This window comes from Silene latifolia, chromosome X (genome assembly GCF_048544455.1).
Source record: "Silene latifolia isolate original U9 population chromosome X, ASM4854445v1, whole genome shotgun sequence".
Lineage (NCBI taxonomy): Eukaryota > Viridiplantae > Streptophyta > Magnoliopsida > Caryophyllales > Caryophyllaceae > Silene > Silene latifolia.
In genome coordinates this window covers 88525168-88551030 of record NC_133537.1, presented here as the reverse complement: position 1 = coordinate 88551030, position 25863 = coordinate 88525168, and the positions used below count along the sequence as shown (strand labels likewise).

General features: G+C 39.5%; 2 protein-coding genes across 2 annotated transcripts; both read right to left on the bottom strand.

The window, feature by feature from the left end:
* Nucleotides 1–9772: 9772 nt before the first annotated feature.
* Nucleotides 9773–10399, bottom strand: LOC141617807 (uncharacterized). Its single transcript, XM_074434950.1, has one exon. The coding sequence runs from the start codon at nucleotides 10397–10399 to the stop codon at nucleotides 9773–9775; it is 627 nt and encodes a 208-aa protein (XP_074291051.1).
* A 24-nt stretch (nucleotides 10400–10423) lies between these two features.
* LOC141617806 (uncharacterized) lies at nucleotides 10424–13118 on the bottom strand. The gene is made up of 4 exons (XM_074434949.1): nucleotides 12322–13118; nucleotides 12056–12218; nucleotides 11689–11937; nucleotides 10424–11329 (listed from the first exon to the last, which is right to left on the bottom strand). Exons 1-4 carry the CDS (start codon nucleotides 13116–13118, stop codon nucleotides 10424–10426), a joined length of 2115 nt encoding a protein of 704 aa, XP_074291050.1.
* Nucleotides 13119–25863: the final 12745 nt, after the last annotated feature.

Sequence of the window (25863 nt, the reverse complement as noted above, 5' to 3'; positions counted from 1 at the left end):
CCTCTTGGCCGAAAATATTCAAGAGGAAATACAAAATATTTTTGTGTCAATTTTTATAGTAAGACTTATATTATTACTAGATCATAATAATATTAGTTATTAAGAGATTTCCTTGGGTATATACTTTTGGGAGAGGTTTTATTTTGGACCTTTTGTTCATCCATTATAAGGAAGCTCAAGAACTAACAAGAAGGAGATCTTGTTGGTGCTCTTATATCCGAAATCCCAATGTAAGAAAGACGATTTCTTCTCTTATCTTGCTTTAGTTTGCATGCATAAGATCTCTCATTTATTTTATGACTAAATAAATTATTTCATATATGAATATGTAAATAAATGAGATTAAATAATTCTAACAAGCGGTATCAAGAGCCTTAGGTTGTTTGCATGCAAATCGGTTTATAGTTTTTCCGAGTTATATGATTAACATACAAAACTAATTAATTTGGATTTATGAAGATAAACCTAAAAATAACTTTGCATGTGAAAAGTTTATGGTCCTGATTTTTAGGATATTTTGGTTTATTTATGGATTTTATTGTTCATTTTATATATTATTGACATTAAAATGTGATTTTTATGATAAAAATGTCATTTTTGGACGAAAAATAGCTAAACTTCGAATTTTTGAGTGGTTTTTGGATATGTTTTCACATATATTATCTAATGATGGCCTGTAAATGTTCATGACAAAATGAGTTGTTTTGCTCGAAATATGGATTTTTCAAGTTAAAATCGTATTTAAATGGGTAAATAGGTTAATATGAGTTATATTTCGAATCTGATCATGGAAATTTAGTATGTTGTCATATGCAATTTTACAAGATGTGTGTAAAATATTTGGCTATAATTAAGTCTTTATGCATGATTTATGAATTTTTGATGAAAAATCACATAAATAGTGACTATAATTAGTAATAATGCTAAAACATACTTCATGACTAAAGGAAAAACGTCACATGTTGCATTTTATCACTTATTTCAGATCTAAAAGTGAAAAGTTGATGAAAATAATTTTTCTCATATTTTTATGGTCATAATTGTTAAAATCGATAAACCGCAACATTGTTTTTCTCGATAAATTTTCGAAATTTTTAACCTAAGTTTTGAACATTATGAGTGTCATGTTATTTTTCCAGAATGTTCAAGAGTTTAAATTTCAAATTTTGAATTTATTTGAAAATTTTATAATTTAATTTGAAGTTTATAGCATTTTTGTATTTTTAGGTCCATTTATGAACAATATTAAGAAATCAAGGTTAATTATTGTCAAAATGTTAGTGGTGACTAATTTTGAGTCCTAAGATGGTTAGGGTAATTAACTTGTATATAAATATGAATTTATGTAATTATTGTGATTTTAAAAGGTTAAATCACGCAAATCCGTAAAACCGATTAATATACGATATTGGCTCTTTAAAGGCGATTTAGTATAAAATCTAGCATGTTTATACATATTATAATGCTGCATTTTATTTATGATTGTCATTTTTTAATTTTATGTAATTTTTGAATTATGTAATTTTACTTAGTATGACCTTAGTTTTAATTGATATTACCCGAAATGTATGGGAAAATCGATTCGGTTGTAATTATTGTGATCTCGTATCACCGTTTTGTAATTTGATAGATTTATTTTTATTTTTATTACAAATGTATAATAGGAAATTATGTAATTCATCTTGTAATTTAATTATTCCGGAGTTCCTTGAAGACGGTGCCATTTGAGAAGGCGGTCCATCAAAGAAGGTGTTGCCTTGAAATGCGTGCCAAGACCGAAGTTCAAGGGACCAAAGGAGTTGGTTTCCGAATTTGTAATAGTTTATTAGATTTACTATTTTAGGAAGGCCATACTAGGATTTTATTTTTATGCTTTGCATTTTATTTATATGTTGCATGCATCGCTAAATCTCCATAACTAAACATGCATTTTAATCGAGTTTATCGACCGTGTCAATTACAATTATCATAGTTCACCGCTTTAGTTCACTTAAAACGTGATAGATAATAAATTGACATGACCTCTCGCTAAAAATAAACAATTGAGACATAGCCTTACCAAAAAGTAGAAACCATGAAAACCTATTTCGTGAGGGAGTGCACTCGACTTTACCGGGGTACAAACCTTGTTACGTAGGGGAAGTGGGTGATAAATGTCTATCCACCGAATTCATGTTGATAAGGGATGAATCGGCCCTACCGTGCCCAAGTTGATGTGGATTTGGATCATGGACACATTTATTTGAAATTTGGGTTGAACTCAACAAAAGTATTCTCGACCTTTGTCGGATGTGTTTTGGGCTAAAGATAAATATTAATGTAATTTTATCGACCAAGAGTTCTAAAAGTAGAATCGATTAAAGAGTTAATCCACCGAGTTATATTGATAAGGGATGAATCGACCCTACCGTGCCCAAGTTAATATGAATTTGGATCTTGGAATCATTTATTATAGTTGGGTAGAGGTCACTATATAAATGCTCATATCTTGTTAAATTATTTACAAGTATTATTATAACGATAAATGTTAGTTTTCATCATTCCGTTGTCGCATCGTTCGCATCATTCTATTTCTTCACCACAATTTATATACGATATCATTTCGATTTTAGTTCAAATCTCCATTAAAACATCGTAACGGAAGACAAAATTTGAATTTTCTTCTAAAAACCTCGTATTATCCATTGAAAGGATCTCTTGTGAAGAGTATAGATAAAAGTTATTCGTGATCAAAAGGGTTTTTGATTCTTGACTAACATATCTACTTACAATAAATTGTTTCTCATATGCTTAATTGAGTTAAGTACTTTGAAACGTTAAATCATTTTGGTAACTAGATTTGTTGGAAATCAAAATTGACCAAAATACTGCAACCACTTCAATGAAAGTTTTAAGACTAAACGAATAAATTGAAGAGTAGTCTTCATGAATTTCAATTTTGCTTCTCTTAGCAAAGACTCATTGAAATAAGTGGGAGCATTCTCTTAAACTGTTAGGACAAGGACGAGGTTCTAAGAAGTAAAATTAGAATGGAATTGATACAAGGTAATGGTAAAAGTAAAGTTATTGAGAATAACGATACTAAACCTATCAATCCTGACCGATAAAGTTTCCATTGTCTTAATTGTTGGACGCTAGAGAGGAAACTACCCTAAATTATTGAAGAATCAACAAGTTAGTTGTGGGACATCTAATGGGACTTTCTTCTTTAAATGTTTATTTGATTGACATATATTTTGCTAATACTACTTCGTCAATATTAGAAACCGGTGGTGGTTTTCATCATTGTATTTGATACATAGGATGATTAGAATATGACGACTAGCAACAATGATGTTGAGAGATAGAGTCATTGTGTACTCAATCTAGTTTTTGGGTTTAAAGTTGTACTTAATTGTGACTATTAAGTGCATAAACTCTAAATAAGAATATAAACTTGTTAAGATACAAAAGAGGTTTCACTTTTGTGACCCTATACACCATGATTTAATGTATGGCAAGCCCATCATCAAGGTGATTATATTCTAAACCAAACTAGAATGACATATCATGTAGATGATACAAGACTCAAATTGGTAACCAAAGATTAAACCATAAATTCTGGAAAGATGAACGCAAAGAGTTATCGAGTACTCTTGGAACCATTAGATTGTTAATCTTATGGTACATGCGTATCTTGTATTCAAAGCAAGATGTCTCGTGCTTTTGGTTGAAAAGGAGATCGAGGTTGTAAATCATTGATCCAGAATAGGTTGATCATTTTATTTTACCAACGATTTAAGTTGACACTAATGTGTTCACTTAATATGGTAAAAAGAGAAATCTTTGAAGAAGTTCAAAGAGTTCCAGGAATCACGATTTAGTCGTGATGGGATTATCAAAGTGAAGACTTTGATATAAGCCAAAGGAAATGTGATATAGTATCACAAGTTAATCTCTCTTAACACGTATTATGGAATAATGTGTGGTTGGATAAAGAAATAAAACACTATTCGATATAGTTTGAACTTTAATCAAGTTACTTTGAGTTACTTGATCCTTTTGGGGATTTTATCATTTTGTCTAAATTATTTTTCCATTAAATCTAAAATGAATCATATGAGATATGAAATGGTAGGGTACCATGTTTGTAAGTTTACACAAGAAACAAATGCTCATTTTTACAATAATCACGAGTACAACATGATTGTGGCTCATAAAGCTGTCCTTCTAGAATACAAGTTTATTTCTAGAAGACAGAGTGGGAGAAAATTTTCAAGAGCCACAAAGAATATGTCGCAAGAAACTTGTCTTTCTTGGCTACATGACGTTGTTTCTTCGAAACCTAGGAGGTTAAATTCACCACTTGTTGAAGATGATGAATTCATGTTATTTTTAAGAAAGTATAGAGCTTACAATTTACAAAGAAATTGTTTGATTCAAGTTACTTCTGGAAAGTAATGAATATATGACTTACATGAGAGTGTTTAAGTCACAACTCAATACAAGGCTTAGAGCCATGAAAATCCGAAATAAATTCCAAGTGAATTGTTAGATATCAAAGCTTGATTGGTGGCAAAGGGTTTTGCACTAGGTTAAATGCTTAAGTCTATTTGGATCTTCTTAAGGATTGTGTATCATTATGAGATATATAGCGAGTAAATCTAAAACCACTTCTTCAATTAGAAGGAATGTATTCAATACATGTCTTGAGTTTTGTAGATTCTTGCAATCCTAAGATAATGTGAAACTTAATAGAGAGTCTTAAGTAGGACATCAATGAGTTGGAATAAATGTTTTGATCATGTTATAAAACTTTTCTCGATAAGTCGAGAACTTATGTTTATACATGGAGTTTAGTGGGAGTTACGGAAATTTTAATTAGTCTTATATGTGGATGACATATTTATCATTGGGAATGATTTAAGACTTTTGGAGTATTATAATACATCTTAATATCCGGATTTATGGAGATAAATCCACATGATATTAGCGTCAAATAAGAAGTCTTATGTTGATAAGATTCATGACTATTTCAATCGAGTTGAACATATTTGATTGATTCCATTTGCTTCCGCTGCCGGATCAATTAAATAAGTAATGATGTATAACACTTCATATGCTTTGAGTATGATGAATTGTTTTAAAATCGAATTCAAGTAATAGTTACCAAGTAGCGATATAGATTATCTTTAAGTGCTTGTAGAAGCATTAAGGGTGTAAAGTTAAGTGTTTTGATGCAATTCACCAATTTGTATAAGGGTGTTACACAAATGACAATTGACAATTGAGATTGCGCATGGTTTCCGACAAAACCGTATTCGAAACACCTAAAGATGGTTAAGGAACCATTGTGGCTATATTATTTAAGAAATGGATTTGCTAGAATTGTTCTAGGCAATAAAGAACAATGAGAGATGCTTACAACGGAAATTGAGTACACTTGCAATCATGAGTTAGGTACAAGAAGTTGATAAAACCTACTAACCAAAGTCTTCTCATGGGCTTAACATGATGAGTCATGTCATATGTCATTTCAATTGCATTGAGATGAACAACTACATATAAGATGAAAATGGATTATAAAAATATGAAATAGTAATCAGGTATTGACTATTCATATGTGATAATCACATTTGTCGTTCGAGTTTTTAATCTGAAAACTCCTTTTATACTTTGTTACATCCAAACGGGTTGTAGAGACAATATTGAACCCCGTTAAAGTGAACTCGGATTAACATGGTATTTGCCCATAGTCACTTGTATGAGGTGACGTCTTAAAGTGACTAGAGTGTGATGCGATTGATGGCAAGTTCAAGTGCCATAGAGTCATATGAGATGACTTGTCGATCACATAGGCAGACTGTTAGGAACACTTTGTCGGGCCTAGTGACCGCTTATAGAGTTCTGGCAAATTTATATAGCCTGGTCGTGGCGAGAGCTACTATAGTATTCTAATGAGTCGATTCTTTTAACTAAAGACTGTTCACCTAAGGTGGCACAGTTTCAGATTAACTTTGATTTATGTTACTACGACCTTCGTAAATGGGGTCAAATGGGCATATTTTGGGTTATGATGGCTGTGGCTAGCCGAAGGGAATTAGTGCGATAGGAATTGTCCACCCCCTTGTCAGGGTTAAAACAATATCTCAGGGCCACTCGAGGAGTAATGAACTGAAAATGCGTGGCCACGCTCGGAAGGTATCTATGATAGATAATTCAGGTCAATCAGTTATACTCCAGATCGAGGAAACCACTCTCGATATGATCACTTGCAAGTACGACCTGAAAGACACCTTGCATTGAGTGGGAGATAGTAATAGGACAAGAGAATTGGTGACGCACACTTGTCGAGGACAAGTGGGAGATTGTTGGAATATGTGTCCTCCGACAATAATGCGATCACAATCAAGTGATCATGATGATTACATGTTTAAATCTCATTTTAAGAATACATGTGGGATGTAATATTTTACAAATCAATCGGTCCACACATATCGGTAATGATATGTCGACTAGAGTTTGACATTACGTCGCACGACGGTGGTGATCGATTGATCCCCTTAGGTCATACCTATAGGGAAATACTCTTAATTGATTATTTAATTAATCGTATGCCGATACGAGTTAATTAAATTGCTTAAAATTGACGGATGATTTTGTGAGTAAAGTTAACGTGTCTTATTGTAATTCGATTAAATTAGATACGGTCTAAGTAATCAAATTGTCTCGTTACTTAGATTAAATTATTGTTTACGAAACAATTAAAATTGAATGAATAATTTATTATAAATACAAGACGTTGTAATTTATAATTTGATAAACCAGTTTGGTACAAGTGATTACGAATTACTAGTCGATATTGTATATGACATATTTTATGAGTATGTTGATTTTTAATATGTTAAAAATACATTACAATTTCACATGTCAAGTAACATGTCACATATGTCACAATTGACAAATGACAAAATAAAATGGACCATCCTTTTTATGTTAAAAGTGCCGAAAATTGGAGGGAGTTTAAGGAATATATTGTGTTTTTATTTTAAGTGGAAAACATGATGATTAAAGCCTAATGACTAGCCATGCATGCCTAGTATTGTCTTGAGAAGAACACAAGACCATGCATTGGTCTCTCCTTCCCCCTCCAACCGATTTTGATGAGAAAAAGCTAAGTGTTTTTTTTCCCATTATGATTCACTCTTTCATAATACATTTTTTCTAGTGTAAGAAAATAGTGATTTCTCTCTATAATTTGTGAAAACTTAGAGAAATAAAACCTCACAAAATCTCCCCTCTTGGCCGAAAATATTCAAGAGGAAATACAAAATATTTTTGTGTCAATTTTTATAGTACGACTTATATTATTACTAGATCATAATAATATTAGTTATTAAGAAGTTCCTTGGGTATATACTTTTGGGAGAGGTTCTATTTTGGACCTTTTGTTCATCCATTATAAGGAAGCTCAAGAACTAACAAGAAGGAAATCTTGTTGGTGCCCTTATATCCGAAATCCCAATGTAAGAAAGACGATTTCTTCTCTTATCTTGCTTTAGTTTGCATGCATAAGATCTAACATTTATTTTATGACTAAATAAATTATTTCATATATGAATATGTAAATAAATGAGATTAAATAATTCTAACATATGTAGGCAATCCTTTACAGGATACAACCCATTAGTTACTTTAAATGTAAATAGAAGGACATTTGCAAATGCATTTGGAATTCGACAAGAATAATGATAGAAAATCGTAACGGTTTCATAACCAATCAACCTCTTTTATTTCATTTCTTTCAATAATAATACGCTACATAATAAAAGATTTAAAAATAAAATAGGCTAGGATTCTAAAAACCCCACCTTCTTATTACAATAATAATAATAATAATAAATAATAAAGACTTAGGCTATTCTTCCATTTTCCCTTTGCCTTTGTCGTTTTTATCATATTTTTTGTCCCGACCTCGAGCCAGACGCTCTTGCGTCACTTCCGACCTAATCACCAATGGTCCCTCTCATGGTCTAGCTTTGCCATTCTTGTCAACCACCATCTCGACGGCAGGAGAAGTCTTTGGTTTCTTCGAAGGATGAACAACTCGAAACCCGGCTTCTTCCTCTCCCTCAGTCAGATGCTTCTCTTTCTCCTTTTCTTTATCACGAACCTTGTAGTCAACAGGCTCGCGTTTCCTCAATCTCTCGCGCTCCTCCGGAGTAGTAGCTTTCCACCACCACAGATAGGAATCCGACACCCATAGAGCACTAACAGAAGAGTTCAAGAACCATATATTTCTTTGAGCCCATTTGATGGCCCATTCTCTTTGACTCTCAGTAGTAAGCGCCACGGTAGTCTGCGGGACAGTGTCAAGCTTCGGAATCATCTGCTTCAATCCAACCTGCCTCATCAACCTCTCCGGGAAGATGCATATCATAAACTCCAAGCCAGGAATGCGCACAGACCGGGTAGGATCCAAGGATGATACTCCAGTGACAGATTTGAGATGCCACCATGGTACGATCCATCTAATCAAGGGGCCATCGTCACTCTTCAATTTGTTTTCCCAATAGTTGCAGACTCGAGTGAAGTCCACCATGTAGAGCCTGGTTCCCATCGTGATTGAGCAAGCATGATAAGCAGGAACATTAACTAGGGGCTTGATCAATCGAAGACGCTCCATAAGCCAGACCTACCAAAAGCAGGTATAAAAAAAACGAAAAAAAAAACGAAAAAAAAAGAAAAAAAGAAAAAGAAAAAAAAGAAAAAAAAAACGAAAAAAAAAGAAAGAAAAAATTCTTTTACCTGCAAAATAATGGGACTTCCCAGATAAGGAAGGTCACGGTTGACTTTCCTGTTATCTAACCCCAACAGGATCTCTCCTAAGCACAGGCAAGCCAGGCTCCTGCGCATCTCCATTTGCTCAATCAAGCTCAAATAACGAGGATCACCTCTCAAATCCTCATCAACATGCCCTTGAAGGACATATACATGTAGTAGGCAAAACCCGAATGCCTTTCGCCTGGCAACATTAGAGATAGTGGGATCGGCCCTATTGATGAATCGATCAATGATGTCCAACATTCGCACTCCCTTTGAGGTCACAAGACGGTCCACCTCAGCTCTTGTCAACCCAAGCAAGTCGCTAAACTTGTTCTTATATCCTTGAGAAGTAGAGGGAATAGCAGGCAAATGTTCCGGGTCCCAACCACCAATCGCATCAATTTCTTCGGGAAATGGCCAAATGTCGCCTCCGGGGAAGGCAAATACGTGATAATTCGGGTCCCAATAATCAAGACAAGCATCTAGGAACGGTTTGGCCAACTTGATCAACTTCAAGCTCAAAAGTGATCCAAAATTATAAGCACCCATGTCATGTTTCTCCACATTAGAGAACTCATTTGTCCATTCTTTTAGACGAATTTCGAGAGTATTCATGATGTATGCTTATTTTGAGAGCTTTATGTAAGATGACAAAGGGAAGACGGAAGAATTATGTGAATAAAACCTCCCTCGACGTCTCTATTTATACTAAAAGTTGTTTCCTAAAATCCGTCAGGACGGATACATCAGAACAGCGCAGACCCGCGCCTCTTCAAAGGGATTTGAGCTCTTCTGCGCCTCTTCCTCAGCCTTCTTTCTGTGTTTTTTCCGCGTTGGATCTTTCCTAATTCCTCAAATAATAATTTCCTATTCATACGGGTTATTGTTTTTTGGTAGAAGGTAAGTTCTCATTAAGCTCAAAAAACATCTATTACAAACTATGGACAATAATAATTAAGATAAGCTTCTACATTATAGAAGCCAGCCAGTTTGCATCTACACTTGCTACAATCTTACAACTAATCATTCTTAATTTGAGACATTGCTGAATCTGCTGTATCGCGATACTCGGTCTCAGTACAATGCCCTCCAATCTTGCTTTATTTCTTTGATGCCACACTGCATAGTAAACTGCCATGACAGCTGCAAGACAGATACTTCTCTTCAAAGGACTCCATTTTCTTCTCCCCACCCAAATTATACCATTCACAATAGGTTTAGGGATACATAGCCAATCACACACCACTGACAGGACCATTGACACATACTGACAGGTTTGGAACACATGCTCAATTGTCTCTTGACCAGCACTGCACAAGCAGCAGAGATCATCCTGGCAAATACCATGCTTGTACAGTTTAGCTTTGACATTCAACGCATTCCTGAGGATTAACCAGGACATAAATTTATGTTTAGGCATAGCCCAACTCTTCCAAATCAGTTTTACCCATCCAACTTTCTGTTCCTTATATCGAATCCAATCATATCCTGAACAAACAGTATAACCCTTCTTTTCAACAAGCCATGTACTAGCAGCATACCCAGACTTAAAATCATCTCTAATTTTGCAGATAGTCTTCCAGTTCCAGCTCATATGAGTCTTAGGAACATGACTATCCTAACTGCTACCCTTGATATAAACTTGATGGACCCATTTGATCCACAAACTATCTGGCTTGCTATATATCCACCATACTAGCTTCCCAATAGTAGCCCTATTCCAGTCAAGGCTATACCTAAGGCCAAGTCCTCCCTCACTTTGCGGGGTACACACCCTCTCCCAGTTAACCATAGGGGTTCTAAGATAGACATTAGTACCATCCCATAAGTAATTTCGACATATACTGTCAATCTTCTTCATCACACCTTTAGGAATCAAAAAGATATTTGCCCAATAGGTAAAAAGTGAAGTGAGAACTGATTTAACCAACACAAGCCTCCTAGCATAAGAGAGCTTCCTAGCTCCAAAAGACCTGATTCTCTCAACAATTTTTTCAATCAACACCTGGCATTCCTTTTTACCCAGTCTACCAGCAGTGATAGGTACACCCAAGTACTTGAATGGAATCTGCCCTTCCACACAGCCTGAAAGGCCAATAATATAGTCTCTAACCTTTATCTGAACTCCAGAAAAGTAAATATTGGACTTGTGTTTGTTCATTTGTAGTCCAGAAGCTGCAGAAAAGGTGGCAAAGGATCTCAACAAAACCTCAACAGACTGTGTATCACCTTTTGAGAAAAGTAACAAGTCATCAGCAAACATAAGGTGCTGCAGTTTAAGTCTACTACAGAGGGAATGAAATTTAAAAGGTAGCATCTCTGTAGCAAAATTCAGGACCCTAGACAAATACTCCATTGCTATTGTAAATAACAAGGGTGAGAGAGGATCTCCTTGTCTCAGGCCTTGTTTCCCATGAAAAAATCCAAAAGGTTCACCATTAAGTACCAGAGAGTAGGAAGCAGTGGTCACACATTCCTGAATCATTGTAATAAAGTGAGAAGGAAAATTCAAAGCCCCCAGCATCTGAAAGAGGAAGGACCAATTAACTGAATCATAAGCTTTTTTTAGGTCTACTTTAATAAGTCATCTAGGTGAAACTGATGTCCTATTGTACAACCTGATGATATCCTGGCAAAATAGAATATTTTCAATAATATTCCTTCCCTGAATAGAACCTCCTTGATTAGGACTGATAATATGAGGGAGTATCTTGGCAAGTCTAGAGCAAAGTAGTTTAGAAATAACCTTATACAGGACGTTACAGCAAGCTATGGGCCTGAATTGAGTCACATTCTCAGGTAAAGGCACCTTAGGGATCAGTGTAACCAAAGTGTGATTCATTTGTTTAAGTAACCTTCCATGAGTAAAAAATCAGAAATTGCCTTACAGATATCAACTTCAATAATCTCCCAAGAGTCCTTAAAGAAAGCACTTGAGAAGCCATCAGGGCCAGGAGCTTTATGATTTGGAATAAAAAATAAAGCATCCTTGATCTCCTCATTAGACACTGGACTCAACAAAATCTGCCAGTGCTCAGTAGTAAAAATGGGCCCCTTCTTAACCACAGCTGCATTAACTGGCTTCAGGTCAGCAGACTCACCCAACAAATGTTGATAAAAGGTTAGGAAAGCCTGCTGGATGTCATCAAGAGCATTACAGCAAAGTCCCTCCATATTAGCAATTTGAAGGACTTATTTCTAGCTTGTCTGGACTTCAAATAACTATGGAACATTTTAGTATTAGAGTCACCATCAGCAAGCCAAACTGCTTTAGATTTTGTACCAGGAAACTATTACAAGCAGCTTGCAACTTCTGATAATCCTTCAAAGCTAATAAATCAATGCCAATCAATTCAGAGTTAGTAGGGTCACTTCTCAGTTGAGTCTGCACATACTCAAGATGTTTCCAAGCCCTAATACAATTGTTCTCAACATCACCAAATAAATCTCTATTCAATTCTTTTAATGGATTCTTGAGCATCCTTAACTTCTTTGCTATCTAAAACATAGGAGTACCAGAGATGCACTTTTCCCAAATCTTCTGAACAGTTGGGATAAACAGATCCACTCCACATATTAAAATATTTAAAGCATTTTTTCCTCTGATGTTTTAAAGACTGCCTCTGGATAATGCAAGGGGTGTGGTCAAAACACCCTTCAACATGAAAATGAGCATAATAATCAGCTCTCTCATTAACCCACTCATGATTCACTAATGCCCTATCCAACCTGCTGTACACTCTAGTAGCTGCTTCCTGCTTGTTGTTCCAAGTGAAAAAAGAACCAGTTGCAGCAATGTCCACTAGGTTACAACAGTCCACACATTCCTGGAAATCAGCTATTTCCTCATCAGTTGACTGTCCACCCAACCTTTCACAAGGACTAAGAACTGTATTAAAATCCCCACAAACAATCCAAGGTCCATTAATAAGACTCTTAAAGTAAGCAAGTCTATTCCATAAGCCTTTCCTATCCTGAACATCATTGAAGGCATAAATCATGGTAAGATAAAATGAGCCTCCAGAGTTTAAATCCTCCACCTTCACATGAATAAATTGTGCATTATATTCCATAAAATGGATATGATACAAATGAGGCTTCCATAGTAGCCACACCCTTCCCCCCTTATGCCACTGGGAGTTAGTAGAAACACACCACCCAGCACAAAGATTATCCCTGATCCTATTTAGAGACGAAGGCTTAACCTTCATCTCAAGGAGGCCAAATAGCCCAATATCATGATAATGCAAAAACCATTTAACATAATTTTGTTTGCTTGGACTATTTAACCCCCTGACATTCCAAAAGCCCATCATTGTGACCCACCCCCCTCAGGGGGCAAAATCACAGACCTCGTCCCAATCCCCACTCTAGGATTTGCATTGTTTAAAGCTTCCAGAAAAGAATATTAACCAAAGAATGTAGAGTTGGACCCATGGTCTATCAATTCCTGTATGCTTAATCTTATAATGGGTCTAGCAGGAGTATTAGGCCTATGAGATCCAATACTCAACCCTTGCGCAGTAGGTATCTTAGGCCTATCCAAAGGAGTACTCTGTATTATCTTTTTAGGAACAGGCACACCAACTCGAGGAGTAACCACCTTGGGGGAAAGAGACTTAGCCACAACCACTTTAGTAGGAGCTGGCTTGGTTGATTGCACCTTAGGTTGCCACTTCTGAGTAATCCTTGGTTTAGACTGCACCTTACTCTTAACCTTCTTACACATCTGTTCAGAGTGTCAATCCCACCATAATCCTTACAGAGGATAGGGTTCCACTCACTTTCCACCTTGAGAGTAACCACTTCCCCATGTTCATCCAGAAATTTGACTGTAGTAGGCAAAGACTTCCCAAAGGGGACATCAATTAGTACCCTAGCATAAGCCAATCTCGTACGTTCTTCTGTTGGACCATCACACCTAACATAATCCCCAATCAAACCAGATATGCGAGGTATACAGTTGCCCCAAAATTTCAAAGGTAGGTCTAGTAGTCTAACCCACATAGGAACAACCTCAACCTGCGCTTTTGTGAGAGGTACAGTAGGAGACCAAGGACGCACAATTACTGGCTTATTCTCAAACAAATAATGACCATGATGCAAAACAGAGTCCATATCTTTTTTCTTATGAAATCTCACCAAGAAGACCCTAGAAGGCAAGAACGAGACTCTATCAACACCATACTCATCCCATGAACGATATATAAAATCCTCAACCACCTCCCATGGAGGACTAGCCCCCAAAATAAAGCATACAACAGAATTCTGCCAGAAATCAAGTTCCTTTTTAACATCAGAAGCAGAAAATTGAATCATACCTTCCAGTTCCTCATCAATGGTAGGCAGTTTTTCCTTACTCTTTCCATTCTTCTGTACAGACCATCCCCCAGTTTCATCATCAGGTAAAAGGTTATCCAAATCCAGCGATTCAAGGTCTACCGGATTTGAGACGATCTTAACAGAGGATGCAGGACCAACAACAGTGAAATCCAAAGAAGAAAATCGATTTTTATTCGAGTGTTTATGATTTTTTGTTGCAGAAATTGATGAAGATTGCCTAGAATGTTTGAGCGCCGTCATTATTTCATACGGGTTATTATTTTGGTAAATCCGTCAAATTGCCATGTTTCGTGTTTCCTAATTCCAGGGGCACGCATTTCGAGGCGATATCGACATTTTCGTCATCTTAGCACGCTTATCCATTTCTTTTTTTTACTTTCTTTTGGGGAATCATTCACCAATTTAATTTATTCATTTTCAAACTTATACATTTCCTTTTTAATTTTCTTTTTGGGGAATTATTTCACTCTCGTTCCACATTACATTTCAAACTTATATGTTTCTATTTTTTTTCCCTTTTTTAGGGGGTAGCCCTCCTTACCGTCCGGTCATTTTCGGCAAATTTTTTTGCATTTTTGCATTTCCGAGTCGTTGTTTTGCGCTAACTTAGGACATGTGTACAAATGTATGTTCTATGTGATTTCTGTGTAAATTTCGGCAGCATGACGGCATAAACCGTCATCTACCAAACCTGTTCAAAGCTAACCTGCAGGTATAAACAACGCAAACCAAAAAAAAGGCACTCAGGCCATCATATATACAACCAATAGGGGATATGTACACCAAACTGGGGGCTCGAGCCCCAAAACAAAGTCCGAATGTCCAAAATGTGGGTCCTAAAAATGTACAAAATGTGCAAAATACAGCCAAAGACAAAAAAAAACGACAAGCAAACTACTGCTGGTCGTCGCCTAGCTCACTAACTCTCGCCTCGAGAGCAGCAACCTCGGCGTCGCGGACCTCGAGCTCCCTCAACAGGCGAGCTGTCTCTTCCCGGGACTGGGCAAGCTCTCACTCCAGCTCACGCTCCCTCTGCAAACATCAAGAAGTGGCTCATGTCAATCATTTCAAACATGAGGAAAGTTAGAAAATTCGAAAATGAAGTAAACGGAAGGTTCATACCTGACGTCCTCGGCCGCCAACAAGTGCCTCGACAAAGAGCGATAGCCGCGCAGGTTGGCTACCCTCCACAAAGCCATGAACCGGGATGGCGCAACCTGCATTCAAAAGAAGAGATTCTTAAACGATTGGACAGACTCAAGCAAATGTGTTCTTACACAAAATTATACAAGTTAGGAGACTCACCCTCTGAATCAGATGCTGCCACTCGTCCAAACCAGCATCTCTCACCGCCGCATCAAAGTCGCGCAGCTCGGAGATCGTCGTCATCCCCGTCGCGTCAGTGTACTCAAGGGTCTCGGGGTACTCTGGGGGATCGATGCCCGCCGCCTCGACCTCCTGCAAAGTCAAATGATTTCCGTTAACCGATAATCATTCATCGTGTTCTCAAAATGATCAAAAGAAAGAGTAACACACTTACCATGACCGGCCAGTACGCCAGCCTCCCGTAGAGGAACGCCGAGTAGTCCGCACCAGGAAGAAGGAGGGCGTCACCACCAACGCCTGCCAGGTCAGCCTCCCTCTCAGCCTCAGAAGGATCGCTGAACATTGTCCGAGGAGGATCGATGGGAACCGTCAAGACATCCCGAGAGCACTGACGAGGCAAACGCTCGCCCAAGTACCACACAAGACCCATCGACGTCCTATGCAGCAACTGGCTCGAGCTCCTAGGTCGAAGGACCTCAGCCACAAAGGGAGGAGCGCCAGCGTAGTCTACCCAAGGCCTGGGCACCCACTAAGAAAATCAAACGAAGGGTCATTCTTATGATCAGTTCTAAAAGTAAGAGGGAAAGAGAAACAAACACAAGGTGAAGTACTCACGCCGTCCAACTGAAGAGCGTTCACCTCCCGTCGACAGACGTCATGAAAGGAACGCCGGCTCCTCGTATGACACATCACCCAATCCCTCACAACGGGATATGCCCTCTCCACCGGCTCCGTCCTCTTGGGCGCGAGGCCCGGAAAGTAGGAGTACACCCACGCATGTAAAACAAGATAGTCAACAACGAACTTTCGTGGTTCGATATGAAAAGGAAATGATCTTTCATGAAATAAGATGAAGGTTTATTCCTCCAACAGTAGTCTAGGGCCAACAGCCGCAGGAGAAGTTCCTTTCTCCATCAACTCCGGACGAACCATGGCCCTCATAAAGCGAATGAGGAGCGCAAAACCAGCAGTGACCCAGTCCGAACGGCCTAGGTCGCTCAAGTCAGAAAGAAAGGGAAGGAGCTTCGTCGATAGCCTCTCTCCCTTGTCTCCGAGGTAGATCAAAGACAGGAACCACCAGAGCCACAAACGGACTCTCTGCTCTGTAGTACAGGGAGGAGGAGCCGTCTCCCTCCCCTCGATCACCACCGACGCCGGAGTCTTCCCCGCAAAATAGTCCCGGACGTAAGAACTAGGCACCAATCCAGGCACCGCAGCAGCCTTCAGCATCAAGTTCCAGCCGATCAATCTCCTAGCCTCAACCGAGTCTACCTTCATGGCTGTCTCCAACCACTCCACCACCTCAGTCCCACACGAAAAACCAGAAATCATGCCGTAGTCCTCCAACGTGACCCCCACCTCGCCAAAAGGCATGGGGAATTTGGAGGTCGTATCCCAAAACCGGTCTAACAAAGCTCGGACCAGGCTGAGGTTAGCCTGAAGCTTCCTTCTCGTGATATCCCTCCAAGCCTGCACCAAAGCACCGAACGCTCCCCGCTCGATGATGGCTCGCTCCTCAGTCGTAGCCTCTCGTAGCACCCCATCGCCGTCGTGTAGCCCGAGAACGATCTGATGTTCCCGGCCTCCTATTTGGGTTCAAAACAAAAGCTATCTTTAGCTTGAATGAAGAAGAAAAGGAATAACAAAAAGGAATGAAAGAAGATGAATGAAGAGTGCTGAATTCGATTTTCCAAGCTCTTCACCGTCCTGTAGGACAGGTGACCCTCTGCAGCCCAAAGTAGGTGCCTGTTGTCCCAAGTCTCAACCCATGCAGGTGCTCCCCTCAGCTGACGACCACCCCGTCCAACGTTGGCCCGTCTCTGGGCCTCCTCCTCCTCAAGAACCTCCTTCTCAAGGACCTCGTCGTCATCAGCCATCACCGCAGCAGTAAAAGCTTACTCTGACGCTTCCTCAAGCGAACGAGAAGGGTCAATAGCAGTATCCACGTCCATGGGAGCTCTACCTGACGTAGAAGCCTCATTACCTGCAAAATTAAAGTGAATTTAGACCGCGTCAAGTGACGACAAGCCTTAATTAGGGGATTTTCTAGTTTTCGGAGCTCCGAAAATCGCTCTTTTCTCGCCATCTTTGGCAATTTTCCCACAAGCCCGGCTGCTCATGTGGTAATTTGGGTCAAGTCAAGCCTAAGTTGAAGCCTAGTCAAGGGTTCGAGTCGGAATTTCGACAGCATTTCGTTATAACGACGATTTTGCCCTAGAAAGTGTCCTGAAAAAGCCGTCACAAATTAAAATTCCGAGATGATAGGATGTTTACCCAGCATACAAGGATTTCAAATATCAAGTTTCGTCGCAAATGGGTAATCCTAAGGCTATTTTCGAAGCGATTTACGGTTTAGCTGTGAGACCGTCTTAATTTCACCCAAATGCTCAAAATTCAACGAAAATTCGAAACAAATACATGGTTATGATCCTTATACTACCAATTAGCCATTTACAAGGTCAATTTTGCAAGGCAAAATCATTTGGGGGAAAAGCCCCAAATTTTCGACATAGTTAGGGTTGAAACCCTGATTTTGTCGGTCCAATTTGATCAATTATAGAAGATTAATGCAAGAATAATACACATACCTCGATTAGTCATGGCAAATGCGAGTTTTTGATCAAATTTTGATGAAAAAATAGTTGGAATTTGAGAGAGTAATTAGAGAATTATGTTTTGAAATTATGAAATAAAACCTCTGTTTCATCGGGTTTTTACCCAGGAAAGCTACGCTCAGGAAAAGACGCAGCAGGTGCTGCGCCTCTTCCTCAGTTTCCCTCCATAAGAATTTTCGAAGATTCGTTATGAGTTCGTTATTTTGTGGGCCAATCTTTGGTGCACCTCTTCCTCGATGTTGTGGACATGGCCCACCTGCATATGCCTAGCCGATCTGTGGATAATGGCAGCGATCTTTTGAAAGCCACGCTCGGCGGCGTAAAAATGCTTTCGACCGGATCGTTTTAGATCGGTCAGTTTCGTCTCGGTAAGGGACTCGAAACGATTAGAGATGTTCGGAGTCGCCACCAAGCATTTGTGGGATGCTTGGAACCCGTTCGAAATCCACTTTATACCTCGGTCAAATCGAAGCACAAAGCAGCGTTTGACATAAGTACTAAAGATAAGGAAATCGTCCCTCTTTAGCATCCTATCTCTAGAATGACTCTCGTACGCCCTGGATAAGGTCGTCCACTATCCAAAGTTTCTGAGTAAGAGGTGAAGGTACGTATTGGGAAGCCCTTTAATCTAGGGGTGAGCAAAACCGGTTAACCGAACCGCATTTGAAAACCGGTTCGGTTACCGGTTTTCAAAAAGAGGTTTTTCCCAAACCGAAACCGCCCCGGTATTAAACCGGATAACCGGTTTTTTAGCAACTTTAAAACCGGATCCGAAAACCGGTTATCCGAATCCGAATTTATAAACCGCTTTTAACTTTTTTCACTTCCAAATTGACGCTTTTCAACACACCTCTCCATCCTAACTCTTAAATTCCTACCTAAACCATCATGCATCCCCATTAATTCAACCAAATCATACGTCTTTGTTTATTTTATGTCATTTTTTTATTGTTTTTTTTCAGAAAAAAAACTAAACCGGTTTAAAATCGGTGCCCGGTTTTGCTTTTTTAGGACCCGAAACCGAACCGGATTTCCCAAAAAAAAACCGGATCGGGCACCGAACCGGAAAAAAACCGAATTATCGGGTTTCTTAATTCGGTTATCGGTTCGGTTTCGGTTTAAAAAATCGGTTCGGTTTATTTTGCTCAGCCCTACTTTAATCAGACACCCAATCCCGCCCGCGGTAGCGGCCTCTACTGATCGATCTTGGTTGGTTGAATGCAAAAGTTAATAAAACGGTTTAAATGCATAAATGCGCATCCAATAATTTAAACCTAATAATTTAAACCTAACAAGTATAAGATGTCGGGTTGGATTAATGATTGATTTGCATGCAAGACAGAAATTAAACAACCATTTACCGTATTAGGTTTAGGGTGCATAACGTGATCCATTGGTCTTAGTAAGGCATTTTGCAAATGTGATTTTGAAATAGTCATCTGATCCGTCCTATATCCGGGCTAATTGGAGTCGGGATCGTCCTAGACTAATGCTGGAAAGGGAGCAGGCCCTGTACCAGACGGCTACATGAGGCGCGAGCCAGCCGGCGGTGTAAAGGGGCCTCCTGTGATTCTGAAAATGAGTAAGAAAAGGCCTGCTTGAGGCGCGGGTCAGCCTACGGTTGTATACCGTGTTATGACCTTTTGAAAACGTTACAAAACGTGTTGAGAAATGGGTATTTGAACCCGATTTGGTTTGAAAGGGTCATTTAGACCGCATTTGTTGATTTGAAGAACTAGACTCGAATAATCATCATTATTTTGATAATATTCGGTGTCGGGTTCGACTTGACAAGCTTGACATGAATAGATTTTAAAATAATTATGAACTAATTGTTTTAAGTTCATTTGAATATAATTAGTCGATACTCATCATCGCACCCGGGTTAAAATCCGGCATGGTATGTAGAACCAAGGATGACTTTGTGTTGGTGACTAATATATTTGTTTCGAAAATGTAAAGAAATGATGAAAAGCTTTAAAATACCTCCCAAAATGTAAAGAAATGAAATAAAAGGTTTTAAATGCCTTTTAAATGTCATTAACCAAATATTATCACCGAAACATGGATTTAACCGTCATGGTATGAGGAACCAAGGTTGAAAAATGCTTTATGGTTAAAACAAATGAAATAAAATAAAAAGGGTTTGAAAATATTTGAAATGGTAAAAATCGATTACAAATATGAAAATGAATTAAAGGGGAAAGACGAGAACAAACATGGTTGATCTCTGACCTGAACACCCCATTTAGGCGCGGGTATGGCTGCAACCTAAGGGGCTTCTGTTTCAGGCCAAAAATCAGTTTTGGCTCGTTTATCCCATATTTCTGTTCATGTTATGCACGTTTTAGCATGTTATAGTCATGAAACAAATGAAAACATGATAAAAGGAGGATTTTTACACCCTCATACTTACATGTTTGGTTATGGCGAGTGACCGACGTAAGTGTAACAACTCGTTTGGTCGGAAAAAACTCGGTTTAAAACCCTTTTGGTAAGTAAAGAGAATGTTTTAAGATTAGTGACGGTGTAGTGGTCGGAGTGGTCGGTCAAGTGATTTAATGCACGATGACGGTACCAAACAATGTGTAAGGCTTGTATTTACAATCGGTAGGTCGTAAATACGCGTCGGATCGTGACTTAAGAAGTCGAGTCGAGAATTTTAAGGGAGAAAAGAGGGGGCGGACACTCGCGTAACTCTCAAATGGGGGGCATTTGAGGGGTATTTATAGGGAAATGAGTGGCTGTGTGAGTTTTGAGCGACGTTGCCACCTGGGCTGCTCAAAGAGGCGCGAACCACGTTGCGGGTCTTCGAGGTGAGTTGTCGCTTTCACACAAAAACAATCAAGATTTGTTCTATCATAGGTTTTGCAGTCATATGTTTGGTACTTGACCAAACATAAATCCGGGAAAACTTAAGGTAAAAGGTTTGAAATGTTTTGTTTTTGGTGGTTGACTCGGTTTGACTCGTTGTTGGAGTCGGGATTTGAATTTTTGAGTCGGTTTTTGGTCCGGTGTCGGTTTTGACTCTAGTTAGTGTCATTGCGACCCCGTCGTCGTGCATTAAACACTTCAGGTATTTTTGAAATGTTTTGAGATATTTTATTTTCGAAATCCTTTTAAGTTTTCCGACGTAAAGTTGTACACAAACTGTCGATCAAACGCCGCGATTCCAAAGCATGTTATAGTCCGATAATCATCGGGTGTTTGTCGAGTCTCGGCGAGATCTTGGGTATCTCTGAGCCCCCACTTTGACTGAGGCTTGGACAGGGCAAAAGTCAAAGTAGAGCCCCCAGGTCAATCGAAGATTACAACCTGGAGACCCAAGCGATGTCGAGGCGGCTCGAAAGGATTCGGGCCGAGGACCTGCCGTCGGGAAGGGCGACGCCAAGGCGACTCGAGAGTACGAGCCAAGGACCTGTCGTCGAGAACAGTTTAGAGTCTGTCGACTATCCGTACGGGTCGTTTAAAGTCCGTTAGACTACGTATGAAGGCTCGCCAACCATAAGAAGGAGTCATACCTGAGGCATCTTCGGATATGTCCTTGTGTGTTTGCGGACAAAGGCTCGCTAGCTGTGACAAAGAGTTGTACCCGAGGCATCTTCGGGATATGTCCTTGGGTGTGTGCGGACAAAGGCTCGCCAGCTGTGATAAGGAGTTGTACCCGAGGCATCTTTGGGATATGTCCTTGGGTGTATGCGGACAAAGGCTCGCCAGCCATGGCACGTATTAAGGCTCGCCAGCCATGGCGCGTAGTAAGGCTCGCCAGCCATGGCGCGTAGTAAGGCTCGCCAGCCATGGGGCGTAGTAAGGCTCGCCAGCCACGGCGCGTAGTAAGGCTCGCCAGCCATGATGCGTAGTAAGGCTCGCCAACCATGATGCGTAGTAAGGCTCGCCAACCATGAGCGGTCGGTTAATGGACCGTGATAATAGCCGCGTCAAATGGGCTTGTTTTGGAAGTAGCGAATTCGTGATGCCGCCGTGGAAATAGTGAATTTCGAATTTCACTATCAATGTTGTTGAAATGAGCGGGTTCCGCGAGGAAGCCCCCTGCTGGTATTTGAAGGAATAGTGAGTTTGGAATCTTCACCATTCGTTTGTTTGAATTTGCAGTGGCGGTTTTGATCGCCGTTTGTTTGAATTTTGAAGGAAATAGCAACATTTGAATTTTGCTATCACGTTTGGGGTGACGGTTTATCTGCCGCCGTTGATATGTGATGGAAATAGTGAATTTGGAATCCCCACTATTATTTGAAGTGACGGTTTATGTGCCGCCGTTGACATTTGATGAAATAGTGAATTTGGAATCTCCACTATTATTTGAAGTGACAGTTTATGTGCCGCCGTTGACATTTGATGAAATAGTGAATTTGGAATCTTCACTATTATTTGAAGTGACGGTTTATGTGCCGCCGTTGACATTTGATGAAATAGTGAATTTCGAATCTTCACTATTATTTGAAATGACGGTTTATGTGCCGCCGTTGACATTTGATGAAATAGTGAATTTTGAATTTTCACTGTTATTTTTGAAAATTGAAGAAAATAGTGAATTTTGAGTTTTCACTATTATTTTGAAGTTGGCGGTCTTGATCGCCGTTTGTTTGAAAATTTCGAAAAAAGCGAAGTTAAATTTTCAGTAATTGCTTTTGAGAAAATGACGATCTTTAATATCGTCGATGAAAATTTAAAGTTTGTTATGTGGAAATTGGGCCGAAGCCCAAAATTCGCTGAAAGAGTAAGGGACGCCTGATTGAGGCGCGAGCCACCTGGCGAATCAAAGGGGCTTCCCTTTTTTCTGTAAAACGACGCGAGGTTTGGCTGCTCGTCATTCCTCATTCATCTTCAACCTTCGACACAAAAACCCGCAAAAACTCGCCATTGTTGGATTTTTGCTAGCTTCCATTCGTGCCATCAACAATGATGTCGTCTCAAGGTATGAATTTCCTCTCGAATCCATTTGTTTTTGTTGATCTTTTGGCTTAATTGAATTAGGGCGAAATTTTACCCTAGAAAATCGATTTGGGCGTTTTTGATTGAGCCCATTTCGAGTGAAATTGATGATTACATTAGGTTAGAAACCTGTTTAGGAGTATAGGGGTGCTTTTAGTTTGCATTTTGGTCCCCGCTCCCGCTCCCTATGCTCGAAAAATGTGAGTGAGGTGAGAAACCGTCTCATTTCACAATGCCAAGTTTATTTGCTTGGATAATAGGTCCCACTAGGTTGCATTGTAGTCCGGAAAGATCATTTTTGCCATTGTGGACCTTTGTTGGGTATTGTGGGCAAAATTGGAATTTTTGCCTTTTGTGACGGTCTTATGTCTGACAAAATAAGCGTCTGTTTGAGCTTGAATTGAGTAAGTTTGCCTTGAAATGGACCTTATTGGTAGTTTAGGTTGCCTTGAGGCGTGATAAAATCACGTTTGCCTTTTTTGCGGTTGTTTTTGAATTTTGACTGGCTTGTGCTCAAATTGGCGCATAAATTGCCTTTTTGAGCCGTAAAAAAATTTCCCATTGCCTTGGGAATGTATTTTTGTTTCGTTGGCGGACCTTATATGGGTCTTGAAATGCCGTTTTTTTGTGGTGGTTTTGACTCGTCTTTTGCTTGAAAAGATGGACGAGTCGTTTTTTTGTTTTTTTTTGTGAATGGTTTTGTTTGGTTGGATTTTGGGCGGGATTGCCCTTGTTTTGCTTTGCAGGTTGTGTTGTTGTTTTGGATTTGTCCATTTATGCCGTCGTAATGCCGAAATTTCGGCTGACGTTCTTTGTTTTTATTTTTATTTTTGTAGAGTACCATTTGGGACCTACGGAGTCTGTCGTGGAGGCACTGGAGGAGGAGGATGATCCTGGAGGGGAAGAAACGACTGTTTTTTGTTACAGGCTTGGTTATGTTTCTCCCTGGTGGCCTTTGCCCGGCCAATGATCGGGTATCGATCGTCGGTCGTTGTCTGCAGAGGTTCGGATGACCGATGAGTGGGGTTCAATACGGGTGTGTTATCCCATGTTGCCGCTTTCAATCGCCGTTGAATTCAGCTTATTGGGGTTCAACATCGGGGTAGTATCCGTTGTCCTGGTCCCTTTTCACCTTTGAATTCTGACGATTGGAGGCAAACGTCGGGTTAACGTGCTGAGTTACGATCTTCGGTTATCGCGTCGTCCAAAATCTGCCAGGCACCATTTTTCTTTTTGTCGTGGAGCAGGAACGAGGTATTACCGTCATGGTAACCACCTCTGCTTCCGCTGTTGCTCCTCTGTCCCTTATGTTGCTCCCTTTCTTTTCTGATTGGAAGGGTAGGGAGTGCTTAGTTCGGTATGTGGCGGATAGCCCCTAGTTCGTTGTCTTAGGCCAATGTCTGTATGATAGATAGTTGTTTTAGGCCAGTGTCTGTATGATAGATAGTTGTTTTGGGCCAGTGTCTGTATGATAGATGTCTGTACTGGATCCTGTTTGTACGGTCAGTTGTCCGTATCATGCGTGTCGATGTATTTTGCGTGAGGCGGCTTGTATATATGTGTTTTTGGATTGTAGCTCATTTTGTGATTTTTGGCTTTTTTGTGTTGTGTTTCGGAGGAGCGCTGTCGGCTGTTGATTCTCCTTTTGTCTTGCACTAGTTCCTGCATCGTTAGTGTAGAAAACAGGCAACAGATAGCACATATGCATAAACGTAAACACATAGAAGCATTTGAACACAAATTAACCAAGATGGCTCGAAGTTAAAATTGAACTTTGAAAAATTGAAATGAATTTTGAAAAATTCGGCGACAAGTCGTCACGTTCGGAATTAAAAAGGAATTGATTTGGAAACTTGAGCAATTACCTCGTGTCGTGAATTAAACTGCGTCGAAATTATTGAAATTGATTTGTCACTCAAAAAATTCAAACTCAAACCGTCACGGATGAATTTTAGAAGACAATTTTTATGAGTGTATTTGATTTTGAGGTCAAGACTCGAATTTGTGAGTGCTTGAAATTTTGAGGAAATTGACGTCGTGTTATCAATTTTCAAATTTTATTGGATGGATAATTGCGAAAAGGCGAAAAAAATTTCGGAATTTCGACTGTCATGGAAACGATCCGCCGCGGATCGGGGCGACTAGCCCTTCCCGCCTTAAAAAATGAAAGAAAAAATCCGTATGTTTAAAGCTGCATCATGGAAACCGTGTCGGATTACGTAAAATGCGAAAACAAGGAAATGTGAGTATGAGGAAACACAAAAACGTCCTGGATCATCCTAAAGAGGCACGAGCGTCCTGGCGGGATGTTTGAGGTGTCAGGAGAAAACACAAGTTGAAAGAGACAAGTCAACATCGGGAATCCTAGGGAAGGTCCAAAGAGGCGAGAGCAGCCTAACGATGGAAGCCAGCTCTCCCCCTTTTTCTGAAAAACGCGCTGATCGTTTTTGTATAAATAGTGATGTTTGTGCTTCATTGTTTCATCATCCGAAACACAAAAAAAACATCTCTACAAAACTTCTTCTTTTTCCACAAAAATATTTTATGGATGCTTTTGAGAATGCATTGCGACAATGGTGCCGGGATTTGTCGCCTCCCGAAAAGTATCAACTCATTTGCATGGGAGTTGGTCAATTGTTGATGCTCCGTCAAGTCAAGGTACAACCTTCATTTCTCGAAGCATGTTCTCGGTTTTGGGATTCGAAACACCATGTTTTCGTTTTCCCGAAGGGTGAGATTTGTCCTCTTGCCAAGAAGTTGGAGCCATTGGTGGGTGGCCGGGTTGTGTTCCGGTGCTTCCTCCGACTCGGTTGTGCTACAA